The following is a 19,215-nucleotide window of genomic DNA, read 5'->3' on the forward strand; positions in this document are numbered from 1 at the left end:
GAACAAAAGTGTTAAATAAATTACTTACTTGTTACGTATTTCATGCGTAATATCCTTCTCATACTTTTGTGTTATTACAGTAATCAAAGTTGTATTGCCCAAAAATTTTGTGATGGGTACAATGAACCATTGCATTACGCAGGAAACAGTACACCCTTATCTTAATTTTGTTATACTATGTTCTTTGACGAAATCCATACAATAGCAACCTTGCATACAATGTACATTGTCACTGGTTGAATAAACTGCTACTTCAACTATACATGAGGAACCAGAAGATCCGACACACTGTCGTCTGCGAGCGGTGGGTGTGTTTATGGTCTGTGACTGCTTCTGCAATCGTCTATGGGCAAACGTTGTACAGATGTACACCAATGTGCGAGAGTATATACTTGTTACTTACAGATAGATAATCAACTTTTGTGTTGTTTTACTGTTGTGATGTTTAAGCCAATGTCTTGCGTGCAACAAGACAAGAACTTGAAAGTCTTCGTTTCCATGACCTAACTGTAGCGCCCGATATACTTTCCCAGTCAACATTTCATGAAAGTATTGAGCTCGAGAAAGTTTGACGCGGGTGGACGAGAAACCTCGCTGTCAATGCGAGTAACCACGAGAAAACGCCGGAAGAATACATGTTACGACTTCGCAAATCAATATTCCAGATGTCAAAACCAATACTAGTTGCTTTTGATTTCGATCACACCATAGCTGATCAAAACACCGATATAGTAGTGCGAGATTTGCTTCCAAGAGAGAAAATAACAGATGATGTTACAAAGCTCTATAGATCAGATGGTTGGACAGCTTACATGCAAAAAATCTTCTTTTTGTTGCATGAGAACGGAATTAAACCGGAAACTATTGAAGAAGCGGTTAAAAAGATACCCGTAACGGCCGGTGTTGATAAACTCCTAAAGTTTTTGCACCAAACTAATAACGAAGTTATTATAATTTCAGACTCAAATTCTGTTTTCATTCGAAAATGGTTAGAAGCGACATGCTTGAACTATACAGTGCGGAAGGTGTTCACGAATCCAGCACACTACGATGATAATGGGTGTTTGAGGATACAAATGTACCATATTCAAGTAAGTGAGTGTTTTACGGAGTTAGTATTTCCTTTTGTTAATACTCAGAATTAGAAATACCGTACGAGAAAATAGTTTCTGCCATCCTTAAGGTGTGGTAATGAGACAAATCTCTTCAGTCCACTAGAATGAAATGTCTGTAACTTGCATTTAAATGTGGAAATTCCACGATTTGTCGCCAGAACTGCACTTAAGACATCGTAGCCCCGTTCTGTGTAGTATTTTTTTTAGACATATTTTCTGTGTCCGCTAGTTCCTAATGACTATGTCCATTTGACAAGCAGGTGCAGTGGGCGTTTTGTGAACTCACCATATCCAACTTCTGAGGCTTGAATCCAAGTCCATTTACAAATTTAGAGGGAATTTTATTCCTGTGATAAAATATACTTTAACAACTTCAAAATAATAAATAATTCTATTCATCTAATGTGGAAGAACTGCCAATGCAAGTTTTGTTATGTTTCTGCAGATTTTATGAAAAATGTGCCTGAACACTTGCAAAAAAGCTAAATGTAAACTTAAAATTACGTTAGTACTACTGAGTAATGCAGTTTAGGTCCAATTCATGATCTGATCAGTGTCACAAATCTAAAATTCTGCCCTGTGGAAATACTATAGCAACCAGCTTTTAGCAGAAGCCAGGGACAGTGTGATTCTGAGGAGTTTTCTCAGCTTTACTACATAGATTACTAGTTGTATTAAGACTCCTGGGACACCCAGGGATCTGCATGAGTGAATGTTTTGTTCTTTAGGGTTTTCTGCGACCTTGATTGAACATACAAATAAATATAAAATTTGAAACTCCTTCTGTTTTGTTGCCAAGCATGCCTACAGTTAATAGTCCTTAAAATATATTTTCTTGGTAGTGTCAGCTACGGCACACTAAGTAGCCAAGCTTCTTAATAGCAATATTCTGAGAGTGTACCCAGTTGCAACTTAAGCAGTAAAAGAACAGCAGTTTTCATTTTAAAACATTATTCACAAGATCCTGAAGAGCACATTAACACAGGATGTAACCACTAGAAGGTGCACCATTACATTTCTAACACTGTGGAGTGCTATAACTGCCAGCAATAAGGTCATGCCAGTTTGGAATGGAAGGGCCAAGCTGCAGGTTGATGATTCAGCTAGGGTTCTTGTAACCCAGGAACATCGTTAGTCTCCTCCATGCTACATCAGTCGCACCACATGGATTAGACTGTTCCCGTACCATGAAGTGAATAAGATACAAAAAATAATGAAGTGAATGCAAAGTAGCAAAGTAAGGTTTAAGACCTTAGAACCCCAGCATAAGTGTAGTAGTTGCCATTAGTAAATTGGGACTCATGATATGTTTTCAAAAAGAGTGGTAATGCTCAATAGTGCAGTTGTCGAGCTACTCGACATAATATGTAAATAGGCCTATACAAGTCAAGTCATTTGTCACTGGTTTTCACTTTGTGAAGGCCTTCTCTCACAAATTTACATTTTGAATGTTCTTAATCATTTATTTGCTTAGTGCATAGTCAATTGTGCCCATGTCCAACCATCAGTGCATAGATACCTTTACATTGCGAGTGCCTATTCAGCTACATGTGGTTGTGTGTAAAAGTTTTAGTTGTATTTGTAATTTAGTACCCTAGTAGTTCACTTTGTGTCCTTTTCTTTCTTTGTAAACTGATAACCTGATGACAACTTGATAGCATGTTGAAAAAGGTAATTCTACAACTTGTGTGAGCTACAGGTTATTATCGTTCCTTAAAATTTGCCATATTCTTGTGCAAAGAATTCAGATGTGTGGTTAATACCAAAAGCAAGGCAAGGAAGTAGTATTCAAACTTCACAGCTTTTGAGACGTGACAATGATGAGATCACTATGGAAGTCAGAATTAATCTTAGGGAGTCGAGCAGTCCCACATCATCTCCATGAATTATTGTGGGATCTGTTCCTCCCTGGTAGAAACAAATGATATGGAATAAAGAAAATCCAGCTAAATGACATTGTTTTCAACCAACAGTGGAACGTTAATATCTTCATAGCTTTCCTCAAGAAATTAAACCTTGTGTGATAGTTTACATTTGGTATACAGAGTGCTTAAATGACATACACTTCGAAATTTCTGACATGTATAACAAGGACTACAATTTTCATAAGAAGAATAATCTTGCTACTAGAGAAACATCTGTTGGTTGCAGGTCTGTTGGTACACCTCATATACATTTATATGCAGATTAACACAGCTAAATGACAAGTAATAACTATTTAAGGGACAAAATAAATTTTTGCTTTATTCGCACAACATGTATTAATACATTTTGCTATGCAAATATATTACATTGCCCATCAACAAACATGGAACATGTATATTCCACAGAGTCTAATGCACTCTGCACATCATATCTTGTTGGAAAATGTTCGTTCACATATCCCCCAACAAACCAGTACAATATTTCATACTGAAGTCAGTGACAGTTTGTGGCCAAACATTTGCAGTTTATCACAAATGACTCACTTGCATACCCCCATGTATACTGGAATGCTTTTGCTTCTCTTATTCGGTACATTCATAAGTATCACTTTTCAGTAATAAAATTTGGGATCCATGCAGTATAAATAATAATAATTATTTCTAAATATAATGCTTATTATGAAATAAATAGTAAATCTTGTGTGTCTCATAGCTTGGCGCAAATGTTTTCATCTGCTGCCATTTCACTGAAGGGTGTGTCAGTTTAAATTGGTAATGCCACCTGTAATTGTAACCAGTTGTGCAATACGAAAAGTGTCTATGCTGCCTTTCAGCTACTGCGGGCGGATAATTTTATGAAAAGGATATAAAATAGAGGAGGCACTGAAACACATATGGGCTTGATGAAAAGACTTCTAAACCTTTAAGCCTTTGGACAGAAAAGAGTCCTCCTTAGGAAATAGAAAACACACACATTCATGGAAGCACAACTCTCATACACACGACTGCTGTGGCCTAACTGATGCTAAGAGGGGGATACGTTAGTAAAATGACTAAAAGCACAAGAAAGCAGTTATTGTATGAGAGACAGATGGAGATGGGAGACATTATTTGCTTGAGTGGAAAGTGTTCTTGAACTGGCACTGGTGCAGGCCGCTGAAATAAGTAAAAAAAAAAAGGGGTGATGAATTGTATAAATCAGCATTGGCAAGTGCCAGTAACAAGTTGTTCGTACTTTGTTTATTGTAATATTACCCATAACTGTTATGTCAGTTACTATACAGGTATTACAAGTTTTTGTACTTTACAAAGGATAATGAAGATCTGCTTCCTAGCTTATTGAACTTTCCAATTATCAGAGGAGTGCCCATGATTCAGGCCCATGTGGCTGGAATGTTTCCTTTTATTAATCCATTTTTCACCCAGTTTGTTCCGTTTTTCTTTCGCAAAGTATGTGAGTGTGTAGTGTACAAATCGCCATAATATTCCCCCTACTATTGTCTATACTAACTTCTTATCAATGATGAAAACGAGGTTTAAATTCCAAAAATGTACTACAATAAAATGCTGCACTGTACAACACACTTTAAATGAGACACAGTTGCTGTTATTGAAATCCATCACCTTTGGCCTGTAGAACATAGGTCGCAGCCTTTGTTCTGTGGATAAATCACAGAAATGTGCTGATTTTCAGCACACATCTAGGGACTCTGCCTCTACGCAACTCTGTGAGACAAGGTCCATTGGTGGGGCCTATATATTTGCCTGAGATGGGCCAGCATTTCTGGCCTGTTGCTGATGTCTGCTTCTGTGTAACCAGCTATTGCGAGTACAAGCGTGTTGACAACGGCTACACAAGCATATAAATGAGGAAATGGTGTTTCTTTTAGTTTTAACATTGCTTTTTTTCCCCTGTGGTTTGCTGCTGTGGATTCTCAAACAATGTCAGGTTTTTTGTTGGCAGCAGGCACTGTCAGTTTGGGAGTGGGCAATTGTTCCTGCTTGGAATGTTCTCCACAAGCAGTCTGTCTGTAAGCCCATCCACATGGGTGACCAGCTGAAAACTGTCCTGTGTTACATGTAGCTTGTAATTTCCTAGAATTCATTGCCTTTTCTGAGAGTCTTAGTTTTCAAATTACTTTATTTTCCAAAAGTTGATAGAAAAATTTGAAGACTGTTGTATGTAAAAATATAATTTTTTTTTTTATGCCCCACTCGTGTATGTAGTTGGTTTATCTCCAAGACCACACACCATGTTCCTTAAAACAGTTATCTCATTCCTCTAGGCCAAAAAGCACTGGGAGATGATTTTTAGGAGTACAGCGTAGAAACTGGTAGAAGCCAGTTGAAGGTCCCACCTACCTGTGGCAATACTGAATAGCATGGCAGCTTCCTTTAAAAAACACTGAAGCTTGCAAGAGACTGTATGGAAGTTAATATAAACAGTTTTGGAGTTATTGGACAGTACAATACAATAAAATTTATATTCTGGTCTGTGTGTATTTTGCTGCAGTGTTTTCATTCTAAGTTAATTGACTGTGATTGTTACTCTAAGTTATATTAATAAAAGCATTTTGGAACTGTGCATTTCATTAACACAATCATAATTCATATCTGATTTCTGATTACCAACCAACATAAAAGACTCCTAGTTACAATCAGGACATCATAAGCTTCTCTGTCCATTTCAGCCGGCTGGAAGTGTTACAGGATCGTACTTCTACTTCCACCACCAGTTGGATGATTGGCTCAGCAATCTGCAAATTCTGTTGCAGACCATTTGTCTTTAACCCAGTGCAAGTTACAGAATTTTGAGGTTTGTAGTGCAATGACCATGTAACGGAGTGGACTCATTTGAAAGAAGTTGGTCAGGTGTGAGTAGTACTCAAGCACTGAGGGTTCCATACAAATTCAATTATGTACACAGGGTGCTGAAATTCCCATTCCAAACTTCTAGGACTTGTAAGGGGGAGTGAGTTCATATTATTTTGAATAGGAACCCATGTTGAGAAATGTACAATTTCTGTTCTATGATGGTTTCAATTAAGATGTTTTAACTCATCCACTTCTGGTTGGTTGGGTAACAATTCAAAAGAAAATATAACGAAACATCCATTTATCACTTAGCCACTTTTTTTGTATTTACATCTAAACGTTATGTATTTACATTATTCCAAAACAAACAAGAACCCAGCATACAGCACGTACAGAAAAGTACTAATGCATCACAACAGTGGCTTGATGTGGCAACCACCAACATTGTTACAGATGATGTACCTACAAAGCATGTTCTGGTGCACAGTCTCCATACCATCTGTTCTCTCTTCATTTTCTAGTGCAGAACTTGTGTGAGCAGATCTTCCCCTGCCTCTCCAGGGGTCTCGCAGCAAGGCATACATTGACAGCAGGTGATTGTATGACATAGTACATGTCATCCTGTCTACCCTACTGCATATCGAAACAAGCACTTCTGAGACTTTTCTCTTTGCCTCAGCGGATGTGGACATATTACTCATCTGAAATGAAACCATTGTAGAACAGAAATGGTAAATTTCCAAACATGTGTTCCTGTTAATAGTAGTGAGAAGCACAGTAGGTTGCATTTGCAGTCGAGCTGAGAAATGGTGTCCTAAAACTCTAGCAATGGCCATCTGTAGAACCAGGGAAGCTGGAAAGTTAAAACTACTTCATCAACAAGAAGGGAAAGTACCAAGAGCTGAGGGATGGAATCCATCTAGTCTGGCTTGAAAGACTGTTCCAAGACCAGACAAAATTCACTGTTGCTCAATGATTCCTTATTATTTTAATAAATTCAGGTCTGTATGCCTCACACTAATGATTGCTCATATTGCAATCCAGCAGGGACTGTGCCAGTCTGTCATAATGTTGCTCTCACAGATACAAGGGTAGCTTTCCCCAAGAGGTACATAGCATAAAAAGCAAGATATTGAGTTAACATACAGTGCGCGTCTCTCTCTCTCTCTCTCTCTCTCTCTCTCTCTCTCTCTCTCTCTCTCTCTCTCTCACACACACACACACACACACACACACACACACACACACACACCTTACATAGTTTTTTTTTTTTTTTAAACAGGTAACAAATGAAAATATATCCAATATCCCAGTTCTCACCAATCCCCCTCCCTCCTCTCTTTGCTCAGTGCCACCATCCCTGGTTCTGGAGTTCCAGCTGAAAAATCGTAATTGTGCAGTGGACCAAGATTTAAAGCAGCATCCTCTGCCCAATTGGATAGAGAATGGAAAAAAATAGACCTTGAGAAGTACTCCTGAAAGCATGTTGAACTTATATTGGTAGGGCAGAGAGATATATGTAGCAATTATTGTTGAGCCACACCAAAAATAGTCTGGCCAGCAACACACGCAGGCATAGATCCATGTGTTAAGAACATTGAGGTAATTCTAAAACACGGAGTTCATATTCATTGTTTTTTAGTTTTTTGTGTCTTAGTAATTTGCCTTTTGTCCCCAGTGATGTACAGCAATGCCATCATGGCTGCAGCGGCTGTTCTCTCTTCCTGTTGACTTCTTTGCCCAAGAGCTGAATTTTAAAATGCAAGTCCTCATAAAATTGGGAGAAGGAAATTAGAATGTAGCTCGGCAGTAGAATGAAAACTTGCAACTTCCGCATATTGGAACTTTTACTTTACAAAATACTGAGACAACTTAATTACATGCATCTTCTTCCAGCTCAGAAGACCAACAGACATCGGGATCAGTGAAAAAACAAATGAGGCACCTAAAATAATTGTTATTTTTGTTCTTCAATTTTCTGTCCGCGTAGATATAATCATACATCCGTGCGATATCTCTGCTGTACAGAGGAGACAGTGCGAATATTTATTTATATGTGTAAGCCATTTAAAGAACATACACAAACTGCCCTCTCGTGTAAGTTTTCAAATCCCAGAATTTAAGAGTTGCTTCCAGTGGTAGTTAACAGTTTTACTACATCTTTGATAAGCTAGATCTAGCTAAAGGAGACTGTGCATGTGTAGGCCTATTTTCTGTGAGAAAATAATTAATTTAATAGTCACAATTTGACCTACGACAACATACAACTACTGTACTTGAATATACAGCATCATCCACAAACTTAACACATGAAGCTAACAAATATTTCCATTAATTTATATTGAGGAATATAACCTCTGTTTCTGTCCCAACATTGGATATGCTGCTTAATTTATGAAAATGCTGTCCCCAAAGTCAGTGTCACAAACTTCAGGATGCTCAGACAAATTATTGACGTTGTTGGATAATTTTGCTCTTTCTGCTTTTCATATTGTCTTCAGCAGCATATTGGTATGGTTGATCATAAAAGACTGGAATGATGGTAAAAATAGTCTGATTTTTTATTACTGTCTGAGGAAAGTTGTGTGTCGATTTTAATTGTTCAGCACCAAATAGCATACATATACCAGCAGAAAATTGCTCCTATCGGAGCACAAAAAATGTGAATATGTTTCTGTTTGTTAAAAAGACTGAGGGAAAAGTTGGGTACCAGATACCTCATTCTGTCTTCCTTAGGACCTTTAAAAATTTTCCTAAAAATTTTGGCATTCTAACATATTCACATTTTTTGTTAAAATGCAGCTCATCTCAAACTCCCCTAACTGTAACTCCCTCACACCCGTTAGTCCACTGCTGTAAACCATTCATACCCATCCACTCCCAGTCACCCTTTCTCACGTACTCATTCAGCCTAACTCATTGTCATAATCACTCTGTTAGTGTCTTCTGCGTCACTGCCACAGTCCCCTTCAATTTTCTATAATACAAGGGTCTCCTCCCACTGTTAGTGTCTCCCTCTTGCTCTCTTTTACTGCTAATTATCTCATACCTTCCTACTACTGCTGCCGCTTCTCACTGTCGCTACCTCTCTCTTCTTCATTGTGATATACTCTGACTCTCATTACCACTGGCCCTCAACCACGTCCACTTTCTCTTTTTATTTATCCCTCGTGCTCTGGTAATGTCTCCTTCACTCTTTTCCCAGCACAGTTCCGTTACTGTCAACTATGTTCAAATATCACAGTGTCCTTCTCTTTCTCTCACACTGCCACTGGCTCCTTCACTCTTTCTATAACACGACGACTGTCTACTATCTTCCAATATTTATTACATTTTTGTCTCTGTGCTACTCTCTCTGTCTTCTTTTCTCTTAGCATAAAAAAAAGTGAATGTTTGCAAGCAAAAATTTTTGAGAAAAATTTTAAAGATGTTGAGGAAGGTAGAATGAGACAGGCGGTACTCCACATTTCAGTCAACAGTCTTTTAAATAAACAGGTATATTTTCGCCTTTTTTGTGCTCCTGTAGAAGCATTTTTCTGCTGGTTACCTTCTTTCCCCTGCTGCAGCAGGGCACGTAACTCATATGAAAAGGAATATATTCATCGGTAAAATTTAGACACTTTACTTACGGGAAACTGAAATAACACAAAACTAATTTTGCACCGCAGACCGGATTTTATGTGCGAAAATATTTTGCATATGCTTAAGAATTACAACATAAGGTTCCCAGGTGATAATGGAGACACTTTACAGCATGTGTGTGTGTGCTACGTCACTTTATAAACTACACTCCTGGAAATTGAAATAAGAACACCGTGAATTCATTGTTCCAGGAAGGGGAAACTTTATTGACACATTCCTGGGGTCAGATACATCACATGATCACACTGACAGAACCACAGGCACATAGACACAGGCAACAGAGCATGCACAATGTCGGCACTAGTACAGTGTATATCCACCTTTCGCAGCAATGCAGGCTGCTATTCTCCCATGGAGACGATCGTAGAGATGCTGGATGTAGTCCTGTGGAACGGCTTGCCATGCCATTTCCACCTGGCGCCTCAGTTGGACCAGCGTTCGTGCTGGACGTGCAGATTGCGTGAGACGACGCTTCATCCAGTCCCAAACATGCTCAATGGGGGACAGATCCGGAGATCTTGCTGGCCAGGGTAGTTGACTTACACCTTCTAGAGCACGTTGGGTGGCACGGGATACATGCGGACGTGCATTGTCCTGTTGGAACAGCAAGTTCCCTTGCCGGTCTAGGAATGGTAGAACGATGGGTTCGATGACGGTTTGGATGTACCGTGCACTATTCAGTGTCCCCTCGACGATCACCAGTGGTGTACGGCCAGTGTAGGAGATCGCTCCCCACACCATGATGCCGGGTGTTGGCCCTGCGTGCCTCGGTCGTATGCAGTCCTGATTGTGGCGCTCACCTGCACGGCGCCAAACACGCATACGACCATCATTGGCACCAAGGCAGAAGCGACTCTCATCGCTGAAGACGACACGTCTCCATTCGTCCCTCCATTCACGCCTGTCGCGATACCACTGGAGGCGGGCTGCACGATGTTGGGGCGTGAGCGGAAGACGGCCTAACGGTGTGCGGGACCGTAGCCCAGCTTCATGGAGACGGTTGCGAATGGTCCTCGCCGATACCCCAGGAACAACAGTGTCCCTAATTTGCTGGGAAGTGGCGGTGCGGTCTCCTACGGCACTGCGTAGGATCCTACGGTCTTGGCGTGCATCCGTGCGTCGCTGCGGTCCGGTCCCAGGTCGACGGGCACGTGCACCTTCCGCCGACCACTGGCGACAACATCGATGTACTGTGGAGACCTCACGCCCCACGTGTTGAGCAATTCGGCGGTACGTCCACCCGGCCTCCCGCATGCCCACTGTACGCCCTCGCTCAAAGTCCGTCAACTGCACGTACGGTTCACGTCCACGCTGTCGCGGCATGCTACCAGTGTTAAAGACTGCGATGGAGCTCCGTATGCCACGGCAAACTGGCTGACACTGACGGCGGCGGTGCACAAATGCTGCGCAGCTAGCGCCATTCGACGGCCAACACCGCGGTTCCTGGTGTGTCCGCTGTGCCGTGCGTGTGATCATTGCTTGTACAGCCCTCTCGCAGTGTCCGGAGCAAGTATGGTGGGTCTGACACACCGGTGTCAACGTGTTCTTTTTTCCATTTCCAGGAGTGTATGTTTTTGCCTCACACCGGATTTTACAGATACAAGTACAGTAACTTTGAACTTCTGTGCTATGGCATGCCTACTATGGAGTGCCATCAGCCAGATATCTGGTAGCTGCATTATTCAAATGCCCATGGCTCCACTCATACCGCAGCAGGGTAAGGGAGGCCAGCAGAGGGTGACTCCAGCAGTCACGCTGACACCGCAGCAGGGTGGGGGAAGCCAGCAGAGGGTGACTCTAGCAGTCACACTGAACCGCAGTTGTCACACGCAGCTGGAGTCAGTGTGCGCTGTTCGGCACTGTGTTCTGCTTCTGTGGCTCCACTCTGCAACCAATCAAAACAAAGTAATCCTCCATGAAGCAAGGATTTTTTCTCTCGCTGAAGTATCAAAAAGAGTGATGTCGCCTGCCTGGATCTAATCATCATCATCATCAGGTCCGCTGCCACTGGACCATACTAGCTAGGTGGGTCTGGACTAGGACATCATTTCGGGGATTGTAGTGTGGAAATTTCACTTGACATCACTTGTATTCATAAAGTAACTTAGCATTCAAGAGGAGGGGATTAGCAGCATTTCAGAGCTTAACTTTTGTTTCCATTATACAGTTTAGCAGGTGACATGATTCTAGGCAATAGCAAGAATAGCCTTTTATGCCATTTAAGAATTATGGAAGATGTGTTTGTGTGTTTGTTTGTTTGGTGTTTAATCTGGAAGACCTTTCAAATACGCTTAAGTTGTTTGTTCAAATAATCGGAACTTTGCGAATAGACAATTAGTCAATTCAGGTGAGCTTGTGTGTCTTGTGTTGGACATAAAACAGTATATCGGAAATTGGGTAAAGATATGAAGAAAATTTTCAACGTTGTTTGAGATCAGCATCTTAGGAGTACAGCATAAAAATTACAGCCTTTTACTGCGTGTAGCCACCTCGGAATCCGTGGCTGGGTTTTGGTACCCAAAACAGATTTTTTTGGGGTATTTCTTGATAATGGATAAAGATTTTTGAAAATGTGGAGATATCTCTTCTAGATAAATGCGAGATTAAACATACTGTCAAAATGTGAACAATTTGCTGTGGTTATTTATTATTTTGCTTTCACCTCATACATGATTTTACATGTAGAAGTGGGATAAACCGGAACCTCTGTATCTTGGAAACGGATAAAGATATCAAGAAAATTTTCAAGGTTCTTTGAGATCGGGATCTTAGGAATGTGCTATAAAAGTTTCAGCCATTTGCTGTGCTGCATAACTGTCTTCGAATCCTCAGCTGAGTTTTGGTCTGCTAGTGCCGGGGAAAAAAATGCACTTTTTGCACTTTTTAAAGGAACCACCCATCAAGCCCACTGTAGACAATATCAAATGCAAAAAGAACCAATCAGTTTGCTGAATTTGCATAAGCAGGAGGAAATATGTAATATTCATATTTTGACCCTGTATTGTAGGATAATGACAGTAAGATAATTCTTCTTTGGGTATACAAGTGGTCCCCAGCCCGAGGGCTATCCAAGACACTTGACCCTACCTTTTTATCACCAATGGAACCTGAGGTATGAGCACCAGAAAATCCCATTTTAATGTATGGTTTTTTGGAACATATTAGGTATGCAAGCCCTCATGTGCATATTGATAAAATTGAAGGATCTCATCAGATGTATGTGAGGAAGTGATGAATCTTGTACACTGCATATTTGTAAAGCATTCACAACGTAATGAAACTCAACATTGTCGCAATGGAGGGTGGCATAAGGCCAAGAATTTTTGAAAATGTCCAAAATGAAGTATGGCATTGTTATTTATGGCTCAACTAGTGACACTTATTTCAATATTCTAGACACAATCTGCCAAGAGGATACAATTCTCCAGTAGATTCCTTTTGGATATCAATTTTGAGTCGGCAGCTTAATGATATCAGTATATGCATTGAAATAATGACTGGTATTCAATGTTGTTACACATTAAAACTTAAAGAAGTTGTACAGTGGCAATGGAGTGAGTGAGAACTTATCACAGCAGAAAAGCCCTGTCTATTCTGACTTGTCCAATGCCCTGCAAGTATAGTACCACAACTGATCAAAAAAGCTTAAAATGTGACACTGCATGTATAAATTAGCTGAATGAGAGATCATCTGGCTGAGTGTGTGGCATATCAACAATAGAGAATTGAAGCTTGTTCTGCAGGCACAGTGATTGTTTGTGTCATCCTCTGGCATCTTATCATCTTGCTGTTGATGTTTTTGACTTCAATAGCTAATTCAGAACCATCACAGCTGCATTCCACCCCAGAAAGCTCCATCTTTCCTGAATTACATAGCAGAAAATGAACCCTGCAACTCATTCTTCAATACCCCAATTCCAAGGGCCTCAATTTTTGCTGCCTCTTGTCCCGCACTCCCTGTTCCCGAGTTTACCCCACTCAATGACTTCCATCACTAAATTTGATTCATCTATATATTAAATTATGATCACTGTTGTCCCTCTGATCTCCCCCTTACTTCTTCCTATCCTGTTCCCTCCTTTCTTTATTTTTGAATCTTGCACTACTGTAATTGCTTCAAAGCAGATAAATTGTATTGTTGTACAAAGTCAATAAGTGTTGCTTTGCGATAAACTTATTACTGTGGACTAAAACATATATATTGCCACATCTTAATCACACTCCAGTTCTAATCCAAAAGCAGTCATCAGTGTAGTACAATACTTAAGCACAGAAAGCACATTTATTACAAACACCAGTATACAGCCAGAAGAGATCTGAACTCTGGGACAGAGTGTGCTGCTACTTATAAAGATATCAGATATTCCAGAATACACAAACACTACTTAAGGGGAGCCGGAGGTGCCTATGCTGCCCATGTTAAAATCACTAAGTTTGAGGAACATTTATGAATAAACTACCAAATAGAAAAATTTGATTTTTTTTTTTTTTTTACATATAGAGTGGTTTAGTATTGCAGGTATGACAGAGGGATTTTGGAGTATCTTTTCTAGTTTGCTTCCAATTATTATTATTTTTTTTTTTTTTTTTTTTTTTTTTTAAAATTAATGACCCAAATTTTTTTACAAATAATTGCTTTATAATTAAACTGAAATGAAGCTACTGAACATATTGCCAAATGGCTGTGTTACAATGTAAGTGTGACCACTAGGAGTGCTGTATAAAAATTTCATCTTTCTAGCTTGAGTGGATTTTGAGAAAATGTTCCTTATATTCGAAAAATTCTAATTTACGGGAAATGGCTATCAAAGTTTCTCAATACATTCCTGCACTATAGGATGGATTATCAGGGTCTTCTTCTTCATCCTCCAAAAGCTTCCTCTTCTGTCTTCTTTTCTGGCCTGTTGTTTCATCATACTTCATATGCCTTTCTCTTCTTTCTGCTCCTCTTATCCTTTCTCTGTCAGTATTTCTTAGTGCTCGTACAGTGTTCACCCCAGCTGTAAATCCTAATGCCTTCAGAACTTCACAGTGTTCCCTTGGTTGTAGGTTGCTATTGCATCATAAATGCCAAAGTGAAGTGTTTTTATGCTTACTAACACCCTTTTAGGAATCACTTTCCAAATCAAATTGTTTATGCTCTCATTAGGATTCTGCGTCTTTCCGTGTAGACATTTGTGTAACAATTCTGGCTGTGCTAAGTCATGAAAAATTGGTTTTATTGCATTTATCACAGCTGCTGGCAAACCATGTTTGTGATCATAGTCATTTTTTGCATTATATTTGCACCAGGAATCTTTTGGGCACAGGCTGTGTTGAGGGTATTCATTGGAAGAGGCAGTATGAAGGAACAATGCCCACTCTGCTTTTCGCATGTCACTAACATTACTAGTATTTTGCCTTTTAGCATACCCATAGTATCTCTGTAGACGCTCAATCACCTCATCAGTAAGCCTGCCTCTCCCTCCTATTGTCTTTCCATCACTGAGCTTACTTGAACCCAAAGTTTGTTTGAGCCTTCAAAGCCGTGCACCCATATGCTTTTGCCAATGCCCAATGCATTCCAACTTTTCGACTACAAATTCATTTCCATATGGTTTCAGTTCCTCTATAGTCTTGAAACCTTTGGAATCACCATCCCCAAGGTAGTATTTGCTAGAAGATGTCACAGGGCTATGGCCGGCCATGTGTTGCTTAGCAGAAGAACGCACTGTTTCAGTAATTGGAGTATCGCTACTTGGTATTAGTGTTAATTTTCTTTTCCCTACGTTCTTCCTCTTCTTATATACACGGTTACTAAAACGTGGCATCGTAACCAGAACAAAAGTGTACGACAATATTAAATGGAGCAAGATATTCGAAAGTCTGAGGAAAATAGGAGTACGCTGTAAGGAAATACGGGTAATATTTGTCACAGAAAACAATGTAGCCAACCCTTGCACACTCGCTGCATGCGTAACATAAGGCGCTGTATGCGCAACAGGCTGAGAAAATCCCAAGCAGTTCGCCAGGAAGTCACGAGAGGGTGTTAGATGCATTCAGCGGCCGCCCATTTCCTCTGCAGGCGTGGGGGAAAATGGTAATAACTCCACTTCTAGAGCGAGTAGAACAATAATTCAAAGTTTACATTAAAGAGGAATGTTCCAATTAATTTTCGGTAGAAAAAAAAAAAATCATAATTTTTTGGATTTTACCACCTCCAGCTCCCCTTAAATAGTAAATAACAAATAGTTGGTGGTGTCGAGTTTGAACTGATGACCCTCAGAATGCCAGCCAGTGTCACTAACCTCTGCATGAATAACAGCTTGTGGCATTGCTCCCTCTCCTGGAGAAACAATGACTCCTTGTTTCAGAAGCTATCACTGGAGTCTACTACAGCACCCTGGATATAGATCTTGTCAATGGTCTGCATGGCAACACTGGTGGATCCTTGCATTCTGTTCATTATGTCGTATTCTCTTCACTATGATGAGCATTGGATGTAGCCCGTCCCTTGAAGATTTGCCATCATCAAATGGGCTTTCCCTTTCCTTGAGCAAGAACTGCCAACATCAATCACCTCAGGACTGTCGTAGGTAATCATATGGAGGATATGGACAGCATCTCTGCACTTTTGTCATCTTGAGAGAAGGGTCATAATACTTGACTTCATATGTGATGTCTGGCGAGTAAAAAAGGATATAATACTGCCCAGAGTATCCATTTAGTGACTTTTCTGATAGTCCCATTTTCTGCACATGTGTAAAAATCCACACTAAGTCCACCAGGCTGTATGTCGCTGGTCAATGCTTGGCATTACAGTGCTCTTGGACCTTCTCCTGGGCATACAGGGACTGTATGCAAGCCAACTATCTTACTTCTTTGGTCCTAGGATGAAGCGTTACATGTAGTTGTCCTGAGTATCATCCAGTTGAAACAGGACAGTAACATTGTATTCTTTGTCATTTCAACCTTGTGTCCGTGGAACAGAAAGGGCGGCGTGAAGCCTGTAGTGTCTTGCTTTGCTGAAACAATTTTGTGGGGGCATTTGTCTGTGGGTAGTAGGCAGTTTTTGTTCTGCAGGTGATGTTGCAACGTGAAATTATATCTGATTGTAGTGCTGACTAAAAAAAATTCTCTACAGTCAGAGAGTACTACATAGGGTGCTCAATGCTTGTCCTTAGCAATTTCTGGAGGTTCAGCAGTCAGCACAGCTTTGGCGAGAGCGTTAACTGAGGTAGTCATTACAGACTATAACCCATCAATTACAGTTTGACAACTTCAGCAACCTCGACAGTAGGTCGATTCTATATCAGTGGAATGGAACTGCAGCAGGCGGAACGGTACCAGATGCCCCGGAGGTAAGTCGTGCTTCTGTTGCTGGTTTTCCTTACAGTGGATCACATAGTGTCTGACAGATAGGGAGAGACCTGTCCAGTAATAACTGGATCTGATTCTGTCTAGAGTCTTCACAAATCCCAGATGTAAGAGCATTGTGGAAATACTTCTGGATAGCTTGTTATAGATGAGCTGGGATGACGAGTAACAGTTTTGCCCCATTGAATTGTAGTATCCCTTATGCAATGTTCTGTGTGTTAACTGGAATTCTCCTTCTGTCACTTCCTAATTCTTCGAGGTGTCTACTGTTTTCCGCAATGCTGAAACTTTTCTCTGTTCAACAGCAATGTCCTTTAATGCAACAAAGACTGAGATTTTATTCATGCTGCTGTATACCGCCACAGATTTTCTTGACAGACAGTCAGCGTCCTTGTGTTTGTCTCCAATTTTGTGCACCACTGTGATGTATTCCTGAAGGTTCAGGGCCTTTCTCTCCAGTTGACCTGACAGAACCTTCAGGTTAGGCAGTCAGCATAGAGAATGGTGGTCCATCAGTGACGAATGGCTTGCCAAACAAAAATGGCTGGAACTTGTTTGTGATCCAAACAACTGCAAGGCACACTTTTTCAGTTGTAGAGCAATTCTTCTCAGACTTGAAGAGCACTCTGGAAGCACACGCTTTCACCTTCATAGCACCTTTCTGGATTTGAACTAGACCAGCAGCTATCCTGTTTCTGCTGGTGTCAGAGTGAAGTTCTGACACAGCTTCCTCATCATACAATGCTAGGACTGAACATGATGAAGTACCTCCATAAGGCCAAGGAAAGATCTTTCCCACACCTCATTTCAGGAAAATTTGGTGCCTTCCTGCAGTAGGTCAGGCAAGGGACGAGCTTTGGTACAGAAGTCCTTTGTGAATAATCAGTAGTATAAGCACATTCCAAGAAAATTTCTGACATAGAAAATTCATTGAGGAGTCAGAAAATCAGTGACTGCTCTTATTTCCTGTGGATCAGAATGAACTCTAGGAATTCGCTAGGTACCCAAAGGGGTGTCGCTTTTTTGGGCAGCGACCAATTATATCTTCTCCAGATAGCAAAGAAAGATCATCAATTTACAATGTCAAAGCAGTTTGTGGATCATACTTTCAAAGGTGGCTGGAACATTAAACAGTCCAAACAGCATAACATTGAACTTATAGAGGCTGTTAGGTGTTATGAAGGCACTCATTTCCCTGTGAGCCGCATCAACCTTTATTTGTCTGCACATCCACAGTTGAGAAACACTGTACTCCTTTCAAGCAGTATAGGATACCATTAACACGCAGCACTGTTTGTTCAGTTTTCAGTAATGGCTGCAGAAATACCATTTAGCATCATTTCTCATCACAAAGACCACAGGAGTGGATGGAAGCACTCTGAAGGTTCAGTGATGTCATCTTCCAACATCTTCCCCACTTTCTGCTGGATTATCCATCATTCAGCAGCTCACACACTATACATGGTCTGTTCAAAAAATTCCAGAACTTTGTCCACAAAATTTTTCTGCACTTACCTTTTACTTAATGTGCATTGTCTCCTTCAAACTACTCTCCTCCCAAATTGATACACTGCTTCCAATGCCATTTCCACTTTTGGAAGCAGTCATGGTACAGTACACTGCTTGCTGTATCGTGCAAAAAGCCATCTGGCGAATTTTTTTATCTTGTCTATCATTGCAAATCTTTGTCCTTTCAATGGTGTTTTCAACTCTGAAAATAAAAAAAAAAAAGTCAGCAGGGGCCAGGTCTGGAGAGTATGGGGGATGAGAAAGCATACTGATTTCGCTTTCTGTGCAATAGTCACACACCATCAGGGATGAATGTGGTAGGTGCATTATTATGACCCAAGAGCCATGAATTTTCTCACCACATTTTTGGCCATTTCTTTCTCACATTTTCTTGCAGGCATTGCAACACATCCCGATTGTCCCTGTGGCCTGAATTCATGATGAACTAGTCCTTCAAAGTCAAAGAAAACTATCAGCATGGCTTTGACATTTGACCTGATCTGATGAGCTTTTTTTGGTCTTGGATAACTTTGACCAACCAATTGTGAAGATTGAACCTTGGTCTCAATATCATAACTGTAGGCTCTTGTCTCATCACCAGTTATGATTCTCTTAAGGAACATCTTGTTCTCATTTGCACGATCCAAAAGCTCTTCACAGATTGTGAGGTGCAGGTCTTTCTGGTCTTGACTCATGAGCCATGGGATGAAATTGAGCATTCCGAGATGCTGTGTCAGGCTTTCATGAAATGATCCAACTGAAATGTTATATTCTTGTGCAATCTCTCAATCACTCTTCAATTGGCATGTACAATTTCATCATTGATGTTTCTGACATGAGCGTCGTTGGTAGAC

At 40.5% G+C, this 19,215-nt stretch overlaps 1 protein-coding gene across 1 annotated transcript in view; it reads left to right on the plus strand.

The window, feature by feature from the left end:
• Positions 1-323: 323 nt before the first annotated feature.
• LOC124595371 (pyridoxal phosphate phosphatase PHOSPHO2-like) overlaps positions 324-19,215 on the plus strand; it is a 47,799-nt gene continuing 28,907 nt past the window's right edge. The window contains exon 1 of the mRNA XM_047134091.1: positions 324-1,091. Coding sequence (XP_046990047.1) covers positions 636-1,091 — 456 coding nt within the window. The 5' untranslated portion in view covers positions 324-635. The remainder of the gene's footprint in view (positions 1,092-19,215) is intronic.

The sequence above is a fragment of the Schistocerca americana genome, chromosome 1, assembly GCF_021461395.2.
Source record: "Schistocerca americana isolate TAMUIC-IGC-003095 chromosome 1, iqSchAmer2.1, whole genome shotgun sequence".
Lineage (NCBI taxonomy): Eukaryota > Metazoa > Arthropoda > Insecta > Orthoptera > Acrididae > Schistocerca > Schistocerca americana.